This window comes from Neltuma alba, unplaced genomic scaffold, assembly GCF_004799145.2.
Source record: "Neltuma alba isolate B1F8T4 unplaced genomic scaffold, ASM479914v2 tig00011917_pilon, whole genome shotgun sequence".
Lineage (NCBI taxonomy): Eukaryota > Viridiplantae > Streptophyta > Magnoliopsida > Fabales > Fabaceae > Neltuma > Neltuma alba.
This window is the reverse complement of record NW_021636510.1, coordinates 28,719-45,137: the sequence shown is the minus strand read 5'-3', so window position 1 is coordinate 45,137 and position 16,419 is coordinate 28,719. Positions and strand designations below refer to the sequence as shown.

General features: G+C 30.8%; 1 protein-coding gene across 2 annotated transcripts; it reads right to left on the bottom strand.

The window, feature by feature from the left end:
* Positions 1 to 1,529: 1,529 nt before the first annotated feature.
* LOC114719505 (transcription factor bHLH66-like) lies at positions 1,530 to 5,290 on the bottom strand. Of its 2 annotated transcripts, none has more exons than XM_028905014.1 (7): positions 4,631 to 5,290; positions 4,431 to 4,535; positions 4,210 to 4,326; positions 3,768 to 3,833; positions 3,336 to 3,401; positions 3,085 to 3,153; positions 1,530 to 2,170 (listed from the first exon to the last, which is right to left on the bottom strand). In XM_028905014.1, the coding sequence occupies exons 1-7, from the start codon at positions 5,171 to 5,173 to the stop codon at positions 1,826 to 1,828; spliced, it is 1,311 nt and encodes a 436-aa protein (XP_028760847.1). In that variant the 5' UTR covers positions 5,174 to 5,290; the 3' UTR covers positions 1,530 to 1,825. The 2 variants fall into 2 exon arrangements, with proteins under 2 accessions (XP_028760847.1, XP_028760848.1); XM_028905015.1 differs by having other exon boundaries at positions 1,530 to 2,167.
* Between the last annotated feature and the right edge of the window lie 11,129 nt (positions 5,291 to 16,419).

Here is a 16,419-nt window from a genome sequence, read left to right as displayed (position 1 = left end):
TTGGATTAATTGTGATTTATATATGAACAGTCTATTAATTTATGACTTTTTTGACCAAAAATTAATTTATGACTTAATATATTTTTTTTATTTAAACATGACTCTTTTTAAAATTATATATAAATATTTTTATATGCTTTAATTAAATTATATTATTCTAAATAATCAATCTGGTTTTCGGTTGATCTCAATTTAAATTGCTAATTCTTAAACTACTGCCACCGATTTGGTTTTCAGTAGTTAGTTATGAGATTTTTCTGATAATTATATTTCTTTTTTTTTTTACCAGGGTAATTATATTTCTTATTTAACATCACACAATAATTTTAAAATAATAATAGTAGTAGTAGTAATAATTTAAAAAAAAAAAAGTAAGAAAGGATTATGACAAGAGCAAGACAGAGGGCAGACTGGCCAACAAGCGGCCCTTTACGCAACCTGAGTAGAGTAGAGTAGAGTAGAGTAGGTTTGTTCCTAAATGCACCAAAGTTTCTATATTTCACTATGTTTCTTAATTTCCTTATTCGACGATGCTCTTTTTTTGGGCATCTACGTAGCTTTACGTTTAAGCCCTAAAGCCCCCACTTCATTTCCTTTTACATTATTCATGTACCCTCTTGTATTTCTATATTATTATATTCATTCATCATGATTAGTCACTTCAATTTTAAATTTAACAAATATTTCTTAGCATTTATTTTTTCCCTCCCAGAAAAAAGATACTTGAGCTTTCCTGTATAAGTTGTATTAGATAATGATTTCATAATTTTGCATAAATTTTTTAAAAATTGCCAGCGTGCATAATTTTGCACTGTTATGCATTTGTGTGTATTAATTAAGCCATTCCATCAATTAATTGTGTTTAGCATTTTCCTTCGAAAAAATAAATACCAAAATCCAATATATCAATTTAAAGAAATACATTCTCATTTCTCAAAATTATCCATATATATTCGCCAACTATATATATATATATATTATAATTTTGTTTAAAAAAAGTACACTTTTATGACTTGTATTAATTTACAATTCATATAAATAAAAGACAAAATAACACATTTATGTCAAAATTTACCAATGTAACTTACGAATAGAATAAAACCGATTATTTTTTTAAATTATAAATAAAATCTGAGAAATATTTTATATCTTATCTTTATAAAAAGGTATGAACACTTTTTCAGTTGACACGTGTTTTTTTTTCTCACCATCCTGCATTTGGATTCCCACTTGGAAGTTAAATCCCAATACCTTCTCCTTTTTTAAAAGTAAAAAAGGAAAAAAGCAAATAAAATACTGCTATTTAAACTCGTGAAACATACATACACTCCATGCTGCCCGTCAAAAGTTCAAGACCAAACAGATCCTTCCCTCATTATGTCCTAATTATTGATTCCATTATAATCACCACACCTGTCACCAATTATTGTTAATTATTATCATTATTATTATGATAATACCTCATAAAACCAAAAATAATTAAATAAAACGCCAGTACATCACAGTGAAAAGTAAAACAAAACAAAACCAAAAAAAAAAAAAAAAACCTGATTGCAAGGAGAAGATGGAGGGAGGGGTTGGAGAGTTTCTCTTCGGTACATTACAAACTGTTAGCGTCAGCTAAAGTCTACGTAAATACGGCGTCGTCAAACTCCCCCTCCTGACGCTTTATTTTCGTAGACTTTAGACGGCCCCTTTTTTTTCCTAATAACAATAATAATACGTAAATCCACGTCATTTTCTTTCTATCTTTTGTCTCTCTCTGTCATTTTACACCCTGCTTTGTTTATTCGCGGCCAAAGTCAGCACTCCGTTAACGCCGTCATCACGGCTTCGAAACGGAGGCCCCCTCTTTGACGGAGCTCTCCGCGGCGGCAATACCGGCCGTCGCCGACTGCACGGTCAAGACCGACATGTTGGGAGACGACGGCCCTTTCTGGTTGATGAGGGCGCTCCTGGAATGACAGGTGGCGGTGGAGATGGCGGTGGCGAGGGAGATGGGCATGAGGCAGAGGCCCTTGCCCTGCAGGTACTGCATGGCGGAGCCCATGTCTTCCTCCATAAGCTTGGCCACCTGTTGCTCCGTCATGGTGATGGTGTCGTTGGCGGAGGTTGACGACGGCGTTTGGTTGCCGTTGGGAGGGGCCTGGCCGCTGTCACTGGCTGCCTGCTGAGACAAGAATGGTGACCTCAAGTAAAAGACAAAAACAGAGCAGGGAGAGAAAGAAAGGGGAAGAAAAAGGGCGTGGGGCGTGAAAGTGATGAGCGCAGAGAGAGAGAGAGAGAGAGAGAGAGAGGAATCTGAGAAAGTGGGCACGCGTGCTGCTTTTTGGGATTGTCGTTTAGTGGGGTGATTGAGAATTTGAGGAATAGAGTAGTCAGAGTGGGTGTGGGTGCTGCAACAGGCTCAGGACTCAGTCCTACAAAATTGATTCTTCATCCCCATCATCGCCATTCTATTCTCCCTCTTTACCTCTCCTCCAAATCTCAACGCTCCATTCTCTTCTCCCTCTTTCCTTCTATCCCTATGTGTTTTTTTGTAAAAAATTAATCTTTCACTCCTATCATAATTTTCACCCATTCGTAACTCAAAATAATTTATTTCCTATCATCATCATTCAGTAGAAACTAGAAACTCTATCTTCAAACTTTAATGTCTGTATTGCAACTTACTCCCTATAATTTTATTTATTTTTTAAAAATATAAGAACTAATATCTTGAATGATTAAATTATAAGAATTGAACCATATCGAAATGAGACCAAATCAAAACTATTGTAATAAAAATATAATTTTCCCTTTTTATTAATAAACAAAAATTTAAGTGAGTTTAGGTTAGCTCAAAATTACCCATCAACATTTTATTTTTTTTAAAAAATCAACAATTAAGACCCTAATATATATTAAAACATCGGAGGCCCTAAAAAGTTGAGAACCAAATTATTACGGATGACCCCAGCTTCAAATTTTAGATGAAACAGATAATTGAGTGGAAAACAAGTCTTCCTTCAGCTTTCTACTTAATTAGGTAAAACAAAAGGGAAAAAAAAGACAAAAGAAAGAGGATTTCATGAAATATTGTACCTCAGAAGCCATATCAGCAACAAGGGGAGCCACGGCAGCCGCACCGCCCAACCTACTCATACTCAATACCTGTAATCCAATAATAATAATCCCATCAAACCAAAAACAAACACATGGCACCCTGATAAGTTAAAAAACAATAATACTACTATTAACTAATATATCATCAGAATGAAGAAATTGGCCACTGAATAAATTATATATAATTAATTAATGGGAATTATACATAAAAGAGAGCATTTAGTTTTCACCTTAACTTGCAGCTGTAGAAACTTCACATAATCGATGATCTCATCCAGCATCGACGCCTTGTCTGTCTGTCATTCCACAAACACAACGAATATTTGAAAATTTGCAGCCACTCTCACACGTCCAATCTTTTTTTTTTTCTCCAATAATAATAATGATGTTTATTATAATATTTATTTTCCCTCAAAATACACACACACACACACACACACATCTCTATCAACCTACGTACGTGGCTTCGTGTGCCATGGCTAAACGTGACCACCACTACTACATTACGGCCTTTCCCGTTCATCACGGTTCTGTTGGATGTTTACTCCCTTTTGAAATTTGAATTTATGAAATGACGTGTAATTTGGGAGTCAAATCAGGGGACTATTAATAGTACTAGTTAGTTATTAGTGATTAATTATAATTTATAATTAACTAATTACCTTGTTGGCATTGGGAACTAGCTCCTGCAGTGCCTTCATTCGCTCTGCGATCCTCTCCCTTCGTAACTGCCACATACATTATTCCCAAACAAGACTTTGTGAGCCAGAAACCGAAATAGAATTATAGAAACCGCGTGAAATCCTGAATGCTTTTCTTTTTTCTGTTTGGTTGCCCAGAAAACTGAAGAAAACAAAGCGATTCCGTCCCTTTCTTAGGGTTTTAGTTTTTTTCCCCTCCCCCGAGAAAGAAGACTTTGTGAGGAAAAATATTCTTGGCCCTGGAAGTGAGACGAAAATCGTCGTCCTTGGACGTTGTAAAGAAAAGTAAAGTTGTGCGATGCGGAAAATGACAGTTGAAATTATTGGCTCCGTTTTTCTGGACAACAGCCAAACACGTTTTCATGAAGGAACAACAAAGTCAGAGAAACACAGTAGAGTTTACCCTCTCGGCGATGCTGTGTGGGTCCGTCGCTTGACCTCTCCTTGCCCTAACTCTCTGCCTTGGTTGCGCCGGAGTACTGCTCGCCGGAGCTTGGGTCGTTGCGCCCAGATTCTGGCCCTGATTCGATGCTCTCATTAATTCAGGAAATTAACCGCGAGATGAAACGGAAAATACGATATCACGGCTAATTTAAATGAAGAGATCGATCATAATAATAAAACCTGTGGATGATGAGGAAAATGCTGGGTCTGATTCGAAACTTGACCACCGCCATGCATAGAACCGGCGAAGCCGTTATACAGGGCTTGAACTGAACTCTCGCCACCCTAAAAGAACTTCCACAAAATTCAGTGAAAACTACACTATCTTAAACTAATTAGTTCGTTTGTATGTAACTGACGTTTCAAATTACGAGTCTAACCGGATTAGGAGATTTGAACGACGAGCCATCCACGACGTCGTTTCTGGAGCGGTCAACGTCTCCGCCGCCCAACGACAACGGCATCGGAAGGAGGCCTGATTCTCCGGCTCCGGCGACACCTCGGGACATCAGAAGCTGCTGCTGAGCCTGGAGCATCAGAGCCGCTGTCGACGACGTGGTAGAGGGGTTACCACCATCACTACTGATCCGGTGGTTTCGGAACTTGGAAGCCAAGCTGGCTTGGTCATCATACTGAAACGCAACATTCTCGGCGGCGTGGGGCGGCGGAGGCGTATCGTCCCAGAAGGGCTTGGGGTTAAGGTCCGGCCAAGAGGAAGATGGAAGGTTGGAGAGCATTTGGTCGAGAAAATCGTCGTGGGAAGAAGAGGGGTCGAAGTGAGAGGAGGAAGAAGAAGAAGGGTTAGTAAGGTGAGGAGGAGGATGCATCTGAGAATTTTGGATCTGGTGGAGGTCGGAGAGAGGAATCTGAGAAGAGTTCAAGAGAGAGTTTATTCCTTGCATTTCTCTGCTACGAGGCTGCATAATCAGAGTGAAGAGGAGGAGGGAGGAGGGTGAAGAGTTCAGAGTCGGAACTTGAAGAACGCAGTGTGGCAGAGAAGCTCAGAGAAAATGGAAGAGAAAGAGAAGCAGCGTTTTGGGGTTTTCTATGGGGTTTGAGGACACGAAAGTATTCCGTCTCGCTCTTTATTGTTTTTTATATTCATACAAACGTTAAACTTTTCACTGATTTTTATTTTTATAACGAAATTAAAATTTCATTGCATATACTAGGACCAATGCTTGTTGGTTGAAAATTTTATTTGTTATATGAACAATTTTTAATTATTTTTATCTCCTTTTTTTATTGGAGTGAATGCAATTACTCCACCGGTAATAAGACAGAGAAAGAGGATATTTTTTAGTTTTATTTATAGGATACTAAGAGAATTTTTTTTGTATGGATATATAATTTTATCCTCTATTTATTATTATTATATTGACTTTGTTTACAGGTATAATGTATAGGGCTAGAGTTAAAAAGTTGAATTTTAAATGAGAGTTAATAAAATTTAAAGTTTTTCTTGATATGTGTGAAACATGTTGGAAGTAACCTATAGGACGAGATGAGTAACTTATCTCCTGAAAAAAAAAAAAAAAAGTATCGCCTCCTAACTTGTGAGTTGTGACTAATTATTTCGGCTTTAATGAATGCTCCTATGTAGCCGAGTTTAATCAGCATTAATCAATTAGTTTCCTGGCACTAATATCATTTTAAAAAAAAAAGTTAAAAATTTGGCCTTCTTTTCCTTCTCCTATCAGATTTCAATATCAAAAGGGAAAATTATGATTTCTTAAAGAAGACATTAACTTGATTCTACCCAGAAAGGTATCATTTGTGTCTAATTATTGCAAACTTAATTTATATGTAATCGAGATTAGCAATAATCAAAGTACGGAGTATTTTCTGGGTGAAAATATCACTCTTTTAATGGGGTCAATCCAAGAATTCCGTATAATCATCTTCCCCTTCTCACAATGGGAAAAAGAAAAACAAATAAAGTTGTTGCAATCATTTAATGCAATGACCAGAATTATCAATAACGTCAAGCGATTGAAAACAAAATCCTATTCCAATGGAAAAATGAAAAGGATAGACTTTTTGACGATTTTAAAGTATACGATTGTATTCGTATCTATTCCTCTTCCCACATTAATTTATAATTTTTTAAACCGTTTCTATCAATTATATATATATATATATATATATGTATTATGAATATTGCATGAGAGAATACCCATAATGCTATAACCCTTATCTTTTAGAATTTTCATAGGATTCCTTAGCTTCAAGTATTGTAAATTACATAACCTTCCTAATGAATAATTTAGGAGGAGTTTCTCATTGTTAATATTATTCTGATATTCTCTATTTCTTTATAACCCTAGTATAGGATTTCAATGCTTGGAGGCCTATAAATAGAAGCCATGAAAAAGGCATTTGTACTGTGAAAAAAAGTGAATGAGAAAAAAGTCATTGCCTTCTCTATTTTTTATTTTCCTTTCTACTCTCTAGTCTTTTTATTTCTTGTAGTTTTATAACAATATATATTAAAGAGGGTTTTATTGAGTAAAGGAAGTATTTTGAAAAAAATAAAACTCATCCGATCCTAAATATAAGACCCACTATGTAGTGTAAATTACACTACAATGTGAATTTTATATTTAAGACAAAAAGAGTACATAATTATTATAAAAGACTAACTTAGGTAATCTTTTTGGACACATAAATTACTCCTTTGGTATTATTATAAGTTAGGAAAAAAATATTTTAGTCATATTTATAACTTACATTATTGAATTTTTAACATAAACATACTATTTTATTTTTTATTTATTATTATGTAGATTGTTATTTTGTTGAAATTATATATATATTAAATATGAATAAGTTATAAAGTCATTAAATTTTAAGTTAAAATTAATGACATTTAAGATTTTTTTTAGTTCCAATTAAACATATTGAAACGAAGGTAAAAAAAATAAAAAGTCAATCATATTAGAAGAAACTTATAAAAATAAACACATTACTAATTATCTAATTTTATTATAAGGAGTATTTTTACTTCTAGAGGGGGCGCTTCTCTTCCTGAATCTCTAAACTTTCTTGTACACTTTCCATGCAGCAAAACTACATACGAACTTTTACCAAAAAAATACTTAAATACATACCTTTTTTTGTCAACAACTTAAATGTATACTTCCAACTGAAGTACTGGATAAGTTCAGTCCTGATTGATTAATAATAACAAATAAATAAACTAATCACACAAAAAATTGATATAAGTTGTCATATATATATAAAGTCAGATTAATTATAAATTATTAATGACATAGTTGGTATTCTCAAACCCTTTTTGAAACAGTCAACTTTAATTTGATTTACATTATTATAATATATATTTTTTAGCTAATATGCTCTTATAAAATATTCATTACATTTCATAAAAAGGTTGAACAAATAAGTCATTGATAAAAACAAATAATTTTAGATTTTAAAATGAAAATAATATATTTTAAGAGAAAACAAAGTAAATTAAAATAATAATTTCAAATTTTAATGAAGACTAAATAATATTTTTGAAGATTGTTTCAATCTATATATTATTAATAAAAAAAATAGGTTATGTAAATTTTTTAAAATTAGTTAATTGAAAACCATATTATAATTTCTCCTTGGAGATTATATAAGCCATTTATTTCATTGTTAAAAATATTATATATATGTTTTATTTTAATTTTGTGTATATTATATTATATATAGAAGTATGGTATTATGTACTAAATATAATTATAAGTTAGAATTTAGAAATTAAGAAGTTGAATGAATCAAAGCAGAAGTTGACCTGGGGGCCACGATCAGGAAGAGCGCGTGGTGTAACAGTTTCTCGCTCAACGGTCAACAAGCACAAGCTGGTGGTCACGCGAAGTCGGCCACCGTCGTCGGTTTTAATATGCAGTGCCCATATACCGTATCTGAAGGAATCCTCCACCTATACGTACCAGCTTTGCATGTCGTGGTTATATCCATTTTTTAAAAAAAAAAAGTTAGTTAAATTTAATTGAATATAATAAATATGCAAACAAGTGTAACTTGTTTTGTTTAAAATACCCTTATTTACGTGGAAGAAAGATAATATATGGTGGAGAGAGTATATGTGGCAATTAAATAGAATCATATAAGTAATATGAGTAATTAAACAAAATAAAATGAAAAATCAATGATCAAACAAATTTGAGATAACATCCAAATTCAAATGTCTCTCGTAAAAAGAAACATGCCATACTTCACAATTGTTTCTTATAAAAAAAAATAGAGGGGTAAAATTTAATATTTTAAACTAACTTTTTGGACGTCCATATTATCCTAATATTTGTTGATTACACTTAATATTCTAAAGTAATTACTTTTTAGGTTGGAAAAAAAAGTAATTAATTTTTAGTGTATCTATTCTTCATGAATATTTTTTTTTAATAGTACTCAGTATCCTATATTTAGGGTGTTTGTTACTGAGAATAATACTTTGATGGCAAAATTGCACTAAAAATAGGATATTAACATTACTGAAAAATATTTTAAGATGTTGAATAAGCCAATAATTAGTTTAGGATTTATTTGAAAAATTTTGATGTGTTTTTAGGGGGGAAAACAGAAATTTGGTGACCATTTGTTCAAGGCATGTGACGATAAATTGAGTGATTTTGCCATTACTTAGTTCAACAATTTATTTTTAACTTTTTTGCGAAACAACAAAATTTATTTTTTTTAAAAAAAATGACATAATGACCTTCATTCTTCAATATGGCACACGAAAGGCCATATCTCAATTCAGGTCAAGTGCTTAAAATTTAAAAACATGTATTCAGCTATTAATTTTAAATGAAATTCAGTAAACTTGGTTATATTTATTTATTTTTATTTGGGACTTATGGATTAGGTTCCTAATTTTAAATGAACGATTACAAAATTGTATAAAATCAAAAACACATTTACGATTGAACTATAATTACAGCTGTTTAAAATTTAAATAGAATGGAATAAAACATTAACAGCCCAATTGGGGAAAAAAAACCGTTGGATCTACTGATCTATCTTAGCTTAATGCAATGCATATGCTTTTGCCACGTGTCAAAAGTGAATAACTTAGTTTTTTTTTTTGGTACCTCCAATAATTTGTAATTGTTTCTTAACCAAAAAAAAAAAGGTTATGGCACTTGATGCGAGCTTTGCCAATTAAAACTGAGTAAAACTGCACTTTGTTAGTTCTTTTTTTTTTTTTTCCCAATCCCTATTTTGCCATTTAAAAGTGTCTTATATGCCGCTTTGGTTCTGATTATAAATCATTTAGTAACTTATTCTCACATACTGAAAAATGATAGTTAAGTCATTAAATATGTCTTAAATCGACAAAATTTTATAAATTAAATTCATTCTTGTTAGTTTTTTTTTTATCTCTACATTTACAAATCATTCTCACTTTTTTAAAAAAACTAAATATCCATAAAATTGAAAATAGTCATTAATAACCTTCCAAGTCACTCATATTTAGGACCAAACTTCTCTGGTACAAGTAGTAATTTACAACAAATGATGGATGAGTGTGGGAATAATTTTCAAAATGGTCCACCAATGGTTGATTAGGAACATGTAAAATTTCGAATACGCGTCCATATGTTACAGATAATGTATCCAACACTGTGTATATATGTGTATGATTATATATGCATTGTAATAATATTCCTTTTGTATTTAATTAAAACTGAGAATATATATATATATATATATATATATATATATATATATATATAATGGAGAGTCTCAGTGCAAACAGATCAAACAGATCAAAGTAAACTACGACGCATACAGATAGGTGTATGTATGGGTGTGGATTCTGTGGGGGTGCTTCATGCCATAATGTTATAGTATTTGTATTCCTAATCAATAAGCTTAAAAAAATTACTACCTGGTCGTTGATATAAGAGCTAGTTAATGGTTAAATTTGGTGATAAATATAAAACCTTGTTTACTTTAATTTGTCTCCCATCTTTTTTTCGAAATACCCCGTTGATTGTAAGGGGTTCCCCCAATGAATAATTTCAATCGTCTGATGCATATGATTGAAGAAAATAGTTTAGGGAGATTAATACACATTTATGACAAATAACCAACTTAACTAATTTCATTAATATATCAAATTAGTCATCTAGCTTTCATATTAAGGATAGGAGGTAGTATTAATTAATTAATTAATTAATTCAATATATTAACATGGTGAATGGGTTTTGCTTGTATACAAGCACGTGGATTCAATGTAAGATCTGTGTTTGATATTTGTTGTTCAAAAGCACGACCAGACTAGCTAGCACAATAACAATTCCAATGTTCCCTCAGATCTAAGAGTTCATTATATATATATATATATATATATATATATGTATGTATGTAATTGAATCTTAGTTGTTCGCAACCCTAAGTTTTGTGTAGAGATTTGAATCTCTCACAATTCATTAAAAGTGAACACACACACACACACGGAGTTGAGAATTGTGAATTTAGGCATTTTATCATATTAACCCTAATGTTATTTTTCAAAGCCACCGCTATTTTTCTTTTTCCATAGCACCAAGGATTAGAATTCCAACTACTAGAGGTGCAAGGACAACTTTATTGCAAAATTTTTATCATGAATGACTTTGTGAATTATTAAATCATACTTATTAATTTTCAAAGCTATCTTGTAATTCAATAAAAACAAATTTATGAAAGAATTGCAGAAGTCTTGTTTTGAATATAGTTAATGGGAAGTAGTAATTAAACTTTTTAATTTCTAAAATTGTCTTTTGATTGAATAACAATAACAACAAAAGTTCATTAAAAATTATCATTTTTTGTGAAAATTTTGTTATCAATAGCTAATGATCACTTACAAATTACTGTAGTAAATTAAACTTGTTAAGATAGAATTTAGGGACAATAAAAAAAATATCTTTCAATCTCAAAATTTTAAAATTACAACATCTGAAAAGCAAATAACAACATATTTTTAGTCATTTTTTATTTGAGATTTTAAAATTTTAGAGATTTTTCCTAGAATTTAATGGGATTTTCCCATATTAAAATGAGAAGAGATGGGGTTTTACATGGGAATTTGGTGGGATATTTAATTTGTATTAATAATATGAAGAAAGTGCGTGGGACACGAATGAAATGGAAAGCAGTAGTCCGTACAATTAAGATTGCAGAACAGTAGGGATTAATATATGATATGATCCTTTTTATTTAATGTTTATAACATTCTGTATTCATCTCCTTCTTCTTTTTCTATATATTTTCCCCCATAGCTTCCCACATGATTATAAATTTCAAGTTAATTGAACTCTCCATCGCGGCATGCACCACACTTACACACACACACACACACTGTTATTTATTTCTATCCCATATTTAATTTTAATTTGCATACACCTCCAGTGATATTTAACTAAAACGCCTCGTTCAATAATTTTATTGAGTCATTTATATTATAAAAAAAATACATTCTTATCTTATAACAAGTACCAGAGGAGTAACTTTCAACTTCATCGCAATATACATCACACTGTTATATAATTAAATTTGTTATTTATTTCCATCCATTTAATTATATATATATATATATATATATATAGGAACAGATGCACCAAGTCAACTTAGTAAAGTTATACTTAATTAATGATAGTTTCTATCACTTTTTCTGCCTCATACAATATAATGAATGAGTTCAGTGGATTTGGGGATTTTGTCTTTAGATCATCTTTTTTTTTTGGTATAAGATAATCTTAGTTTCTCATTTTAGCTAAAATCATTTTAAGCCAACTAAATTATTTTCGTCCTGTTCATATATATATATATAATGTTTCCTTGTAATTATAGATGCACATAAACTCATAATTTTAATATACAGGTTTAATTAACCCTACCCAGCAAAAGAGGGAAGACATAAGAATTTTTTTTTTTTGTACTCAGGGAAGACATAAGAATATAATTAGGCGTAAATAAAAAGTAATCACTTTTTTTTGGTAATTATGATTCTAAATTCTAAGACCCACTCTTATCTATAAACCGGCCGCCATTAGTATAAAAGCACCTTTTATACCCTTTTCGATTCTATTTATACAGCATTTCTAGCTAATACTTTTTATGGGAATAATAAAAAATCTTAAATTCTATTAATTTCATCTTTAAATCTAATAACTCTCTAACTTTACTATAATTTTATATATATATATATATTTATATGCTTTTAATAAAAAGTCCAAAAAAGTGATAACAACAAGTTAAAGATCAAATTGTATATTTATATAATAATTGAATAAAGTAACTTAATATTATATTAAGGACAGAAAAACTCTCCCTCTAACTATAAGACCAAAGTAGCGTTTATTAATTTAAGTTTTTTACGTTGTTTTAAGAAGAGAAGTACGTGCTATTAACATAATTTCTAGATTATTCTATCCCAGTAAAAACACTTTTACAGTAGAAACGGAAAAAAAAAAATCTATATTACAATATCTATTTTCCATGAAATTTAAGATAAGTCGTCTTATTCATAAATCTTTTTTTTTTTTTGGGGGCATATGATGCAATTTTTTATAAGTTTTATGTTTGCTATATATTGATTGATATCCTTCTTGCGCTGTAAATACCACATCATTGTTTCACGCATCTGCTGACAAGTGTCTCTGAAACATAATCATAAGTAATTTTAATGTTGGATGCCTTGAAAATCAAATCAATCATTTTTGAATAAATCATTTTCTGAGCATTTTCAAAAGTCTTATTGCTCATAGACAAGAATAATTATGTGTACCTTCTGTGATTCACTGTTCTTCTTCTTGAAGAGACTAAAGCTCATATAGGCATGTCGTTCAACGTTGGGACAATGAGTTGGGTCCATTGAAGGGAATGAAATCCCAATGGGTGTATGATTTTTCAATAATATTCTTGACTGTGACAAGAGAAGGAATAATTAGGGTTTCAAAACAAAGAACCTTTTTCGACAAAATATTAAGTTTTGGACCAATAAACATATAGTAATTCAACTATCAAGAGAGTTGGATTTAGCAAAAAGAGTTAGCACCTTATAACGTGGTGAATCAATATTCGAATTCCTATTAAGACAAGTGTGCACATGATGGGATACGGAATCACGATATTTAACACTTAACAAAAACTAAGACAGAATTGTCTCTAATAAAAGGATACTAATATGGAGAAAAGATATAATAATTCAACTAGTAGAAAGTTAGTTTCATAAAAAACTTGTTGGGTGATTTTGCAGCTTTTGTCAACTTTGTTGGGGTTTAATGTAATTATCAGATACATGACCTTCTCTAGCTTTCGTTGTACGTTCATTAGCAATGTTGTCTACACTAGCATCCATAACCCTAACTCGTTTTTCCTTTCCCCTTAACCCTAACTCTGATGGGTTCATGTTTTCCTTTTACTACCTTCAGTCCTAATTATAGGATCTCATTTACAATCTAGAAATGAGGTCTTATAATTAAAACCCGAAGTAGTATTATAAAATTCTTTTATGAAAAATGATTTTTTTAAAAATCAAATTAGCTTTCACCTCAACCACATAAACAAAATTAATGGTGTCAGTACCATATGAGTAAAATTAACACCGTACCATTAACTCTAGATCCAAATATTTTAAAAATACAAACAATTTAAATGGAAGAAATATGAGAGATGGAAATCCAGGATTTAAGACTACAGAAATGAAGACCAAAATGTAGCCAGACAGACAGTATGTATACAATAATCTTTTCATGAAAGAAGTAGAAGATTTGAGGTTTGGGTAAGATGAATTAGAATAATTAGAAAGCTTTTCTAAAAGCTTTTCAATGGTAAAAAAGGTTTTTGGTATATGTCCCTCTCTGGTACCAATCACCTCCTCACTTTTCCTTCAGATGATCAAGCAACTCTCTTTACAACTCAATCCCACTCAAACTTATCATCTCATTCAAAAATTAATTAATTCTTTGATCTAACGTTTTAGTTTCATTTCTTGAAATTGACTAACAATAATTAACAATTTTATATTGCATGTTTTTTCCTTTAACTTTTTTGTTATCAAACAATATTAATCATCGTTACTTAAAGGTACATGCGATGCAAACAAGCTAAATTATTAATTACTACTTCGGAGACTAACTCATTTATTTATCATTGAATTTTTCAGATTAAAAGCTAAGTGATTTTATAATCGATATTCCCTTTATTTTCTTCAATCGGAAGATTTGATTATGTGGAGAATGTCGAGGATATATCAATTTGCGCTGTCATTCTAAAATGACATAATATTGTTCGGATTCCCCCCCCCCCCCAATATGATTGATCCCATCAATCACACATCACTAATTCAGTGTTCATTTTCTTCTTTCCTTGTATTTTTTCTCTTCTTTTACTATCCCCAAATTCTACATAGAAAAATTAGTTAAAAATCCCTATTTAAAATTTAATTTTAAATTTGAATGAGTGTAATTATGACATGTGAGTGAGTGTAACTTTTCTTCTGCTATGATTCATGAGTGTAATTTTCTTTTGTTTTGAGTAATATATCATCAATGATGTACAACAATCATCAATACAAAAGTCATTTATATATAGCACAAGATGTGTTGCACATAACAGAAGAAAAGTTACACTCACTTATTATAGCTGCACTCACTCAAATTTAGTCTTTTTAGCCAATTCTTTTCAAAGAGGGATTTTTTTACCAAATTTTCCTTCTACATATGGCAATATGTAGGAATCATTTTTTTTTTAACATCAATTTAAAAATTTTAGTTTTTAAAATTATTTAAAAATTTAAATTACAATTCGTAATCCCCCTACCCCGTCTTTGATATTGTAGTTCATAAAAATATGCTATAGATTGAAAATAGGAAAAATGACAAATAAAGACCCCCCAATATGTGAAATTGTAATTTGGGATCTTCAATTTGAAAAATAGCAAATAAAGACATGGTCTCATATTGCAAATATGAAATTTGGGTGAAATGTCTGAAATGCCCCTAGCCAAATGACAAGTTGATTGTGGAAAATGACAAGTTCACTTTAGCAAATGACAACTTCAATAGACCAAATCACAACTTGGTTGAGGGTATCCAAATGACAAGTTGATTATAGGAAATAACAAGTTTACTTTAACGAATGACAATTTCAGTAGACCAAATCACAATTTGGTTGAAGGTTATTTCAAACGTTTCACTAAGATTTCATATTTGCAATGTGGGATAGGGTCTTTATTTGCTATTTTTTAAATTGAGGGTCACAAATCACAATTTTACATATTAGGAAGTCTTTATTACAATTTTCCTTGAAAATAACCTATAATGCACAATACGACATGATTAGCATTCATAGATATGCATTGGCCTTGTCTTTTTGGTTCATTTTTACCTTCACTATGTACGAAAACGTGTGATCTAAATTCTCTTATATATAGTAAGCAAGATCTTTTTTATCAGGTGAATAGTTTTCAATATAAATAATTAAAAGATGTATTTTAGAGAAATTAATACATATCTGTAAATCAGTTATAAGCTATTACATTTTAGGACCCAAGGGACAATATTATACCAATTCATCGGAGGAAACTTATTAATAAAGTACTACCTCTGGTCCTAAATATAAGAGCTAGTTGACTAATTTAAGTAGATTAAGTAAATAAGTTAAGTTAGTTATTTGTAATAAATAGATGTTGTCTTTCTTAAAATATTTTTACTAGTCAAGTTTGTTGATTAGAACTATTATTATTAGAAGGACTATCTTGAAAATAAATAAATAAATATGAGAGACAAAATAGATTGAGATCTTATATTTAAGACTAATACAAAAGTCAAATGAGATCTTATATTATACGTGAAAGGCACAACTCATACTTGCATTAGAGAAGGGCTGATTTTGATAGGCGGTGTTATTATTAATATTGCTTTTAATATTAATTACTACATTACCAGCAGCTGAAGAGAGAGAAGAATAATAATCACCTAAGATCTTGTATTAATATAGTCAACTCTAGGATAACTTTTTCTATTATTTTTATTATTCAATTTTTCTTACTATTTATAGTTTGATTCCTCATTTTTAAATAATTGAAGGAGAATTTCATGTGGGACAACACTGTAGCTGCACATTCAAGCCCCAAAACGTCTATTGTTGTAATTCCACGCAGATT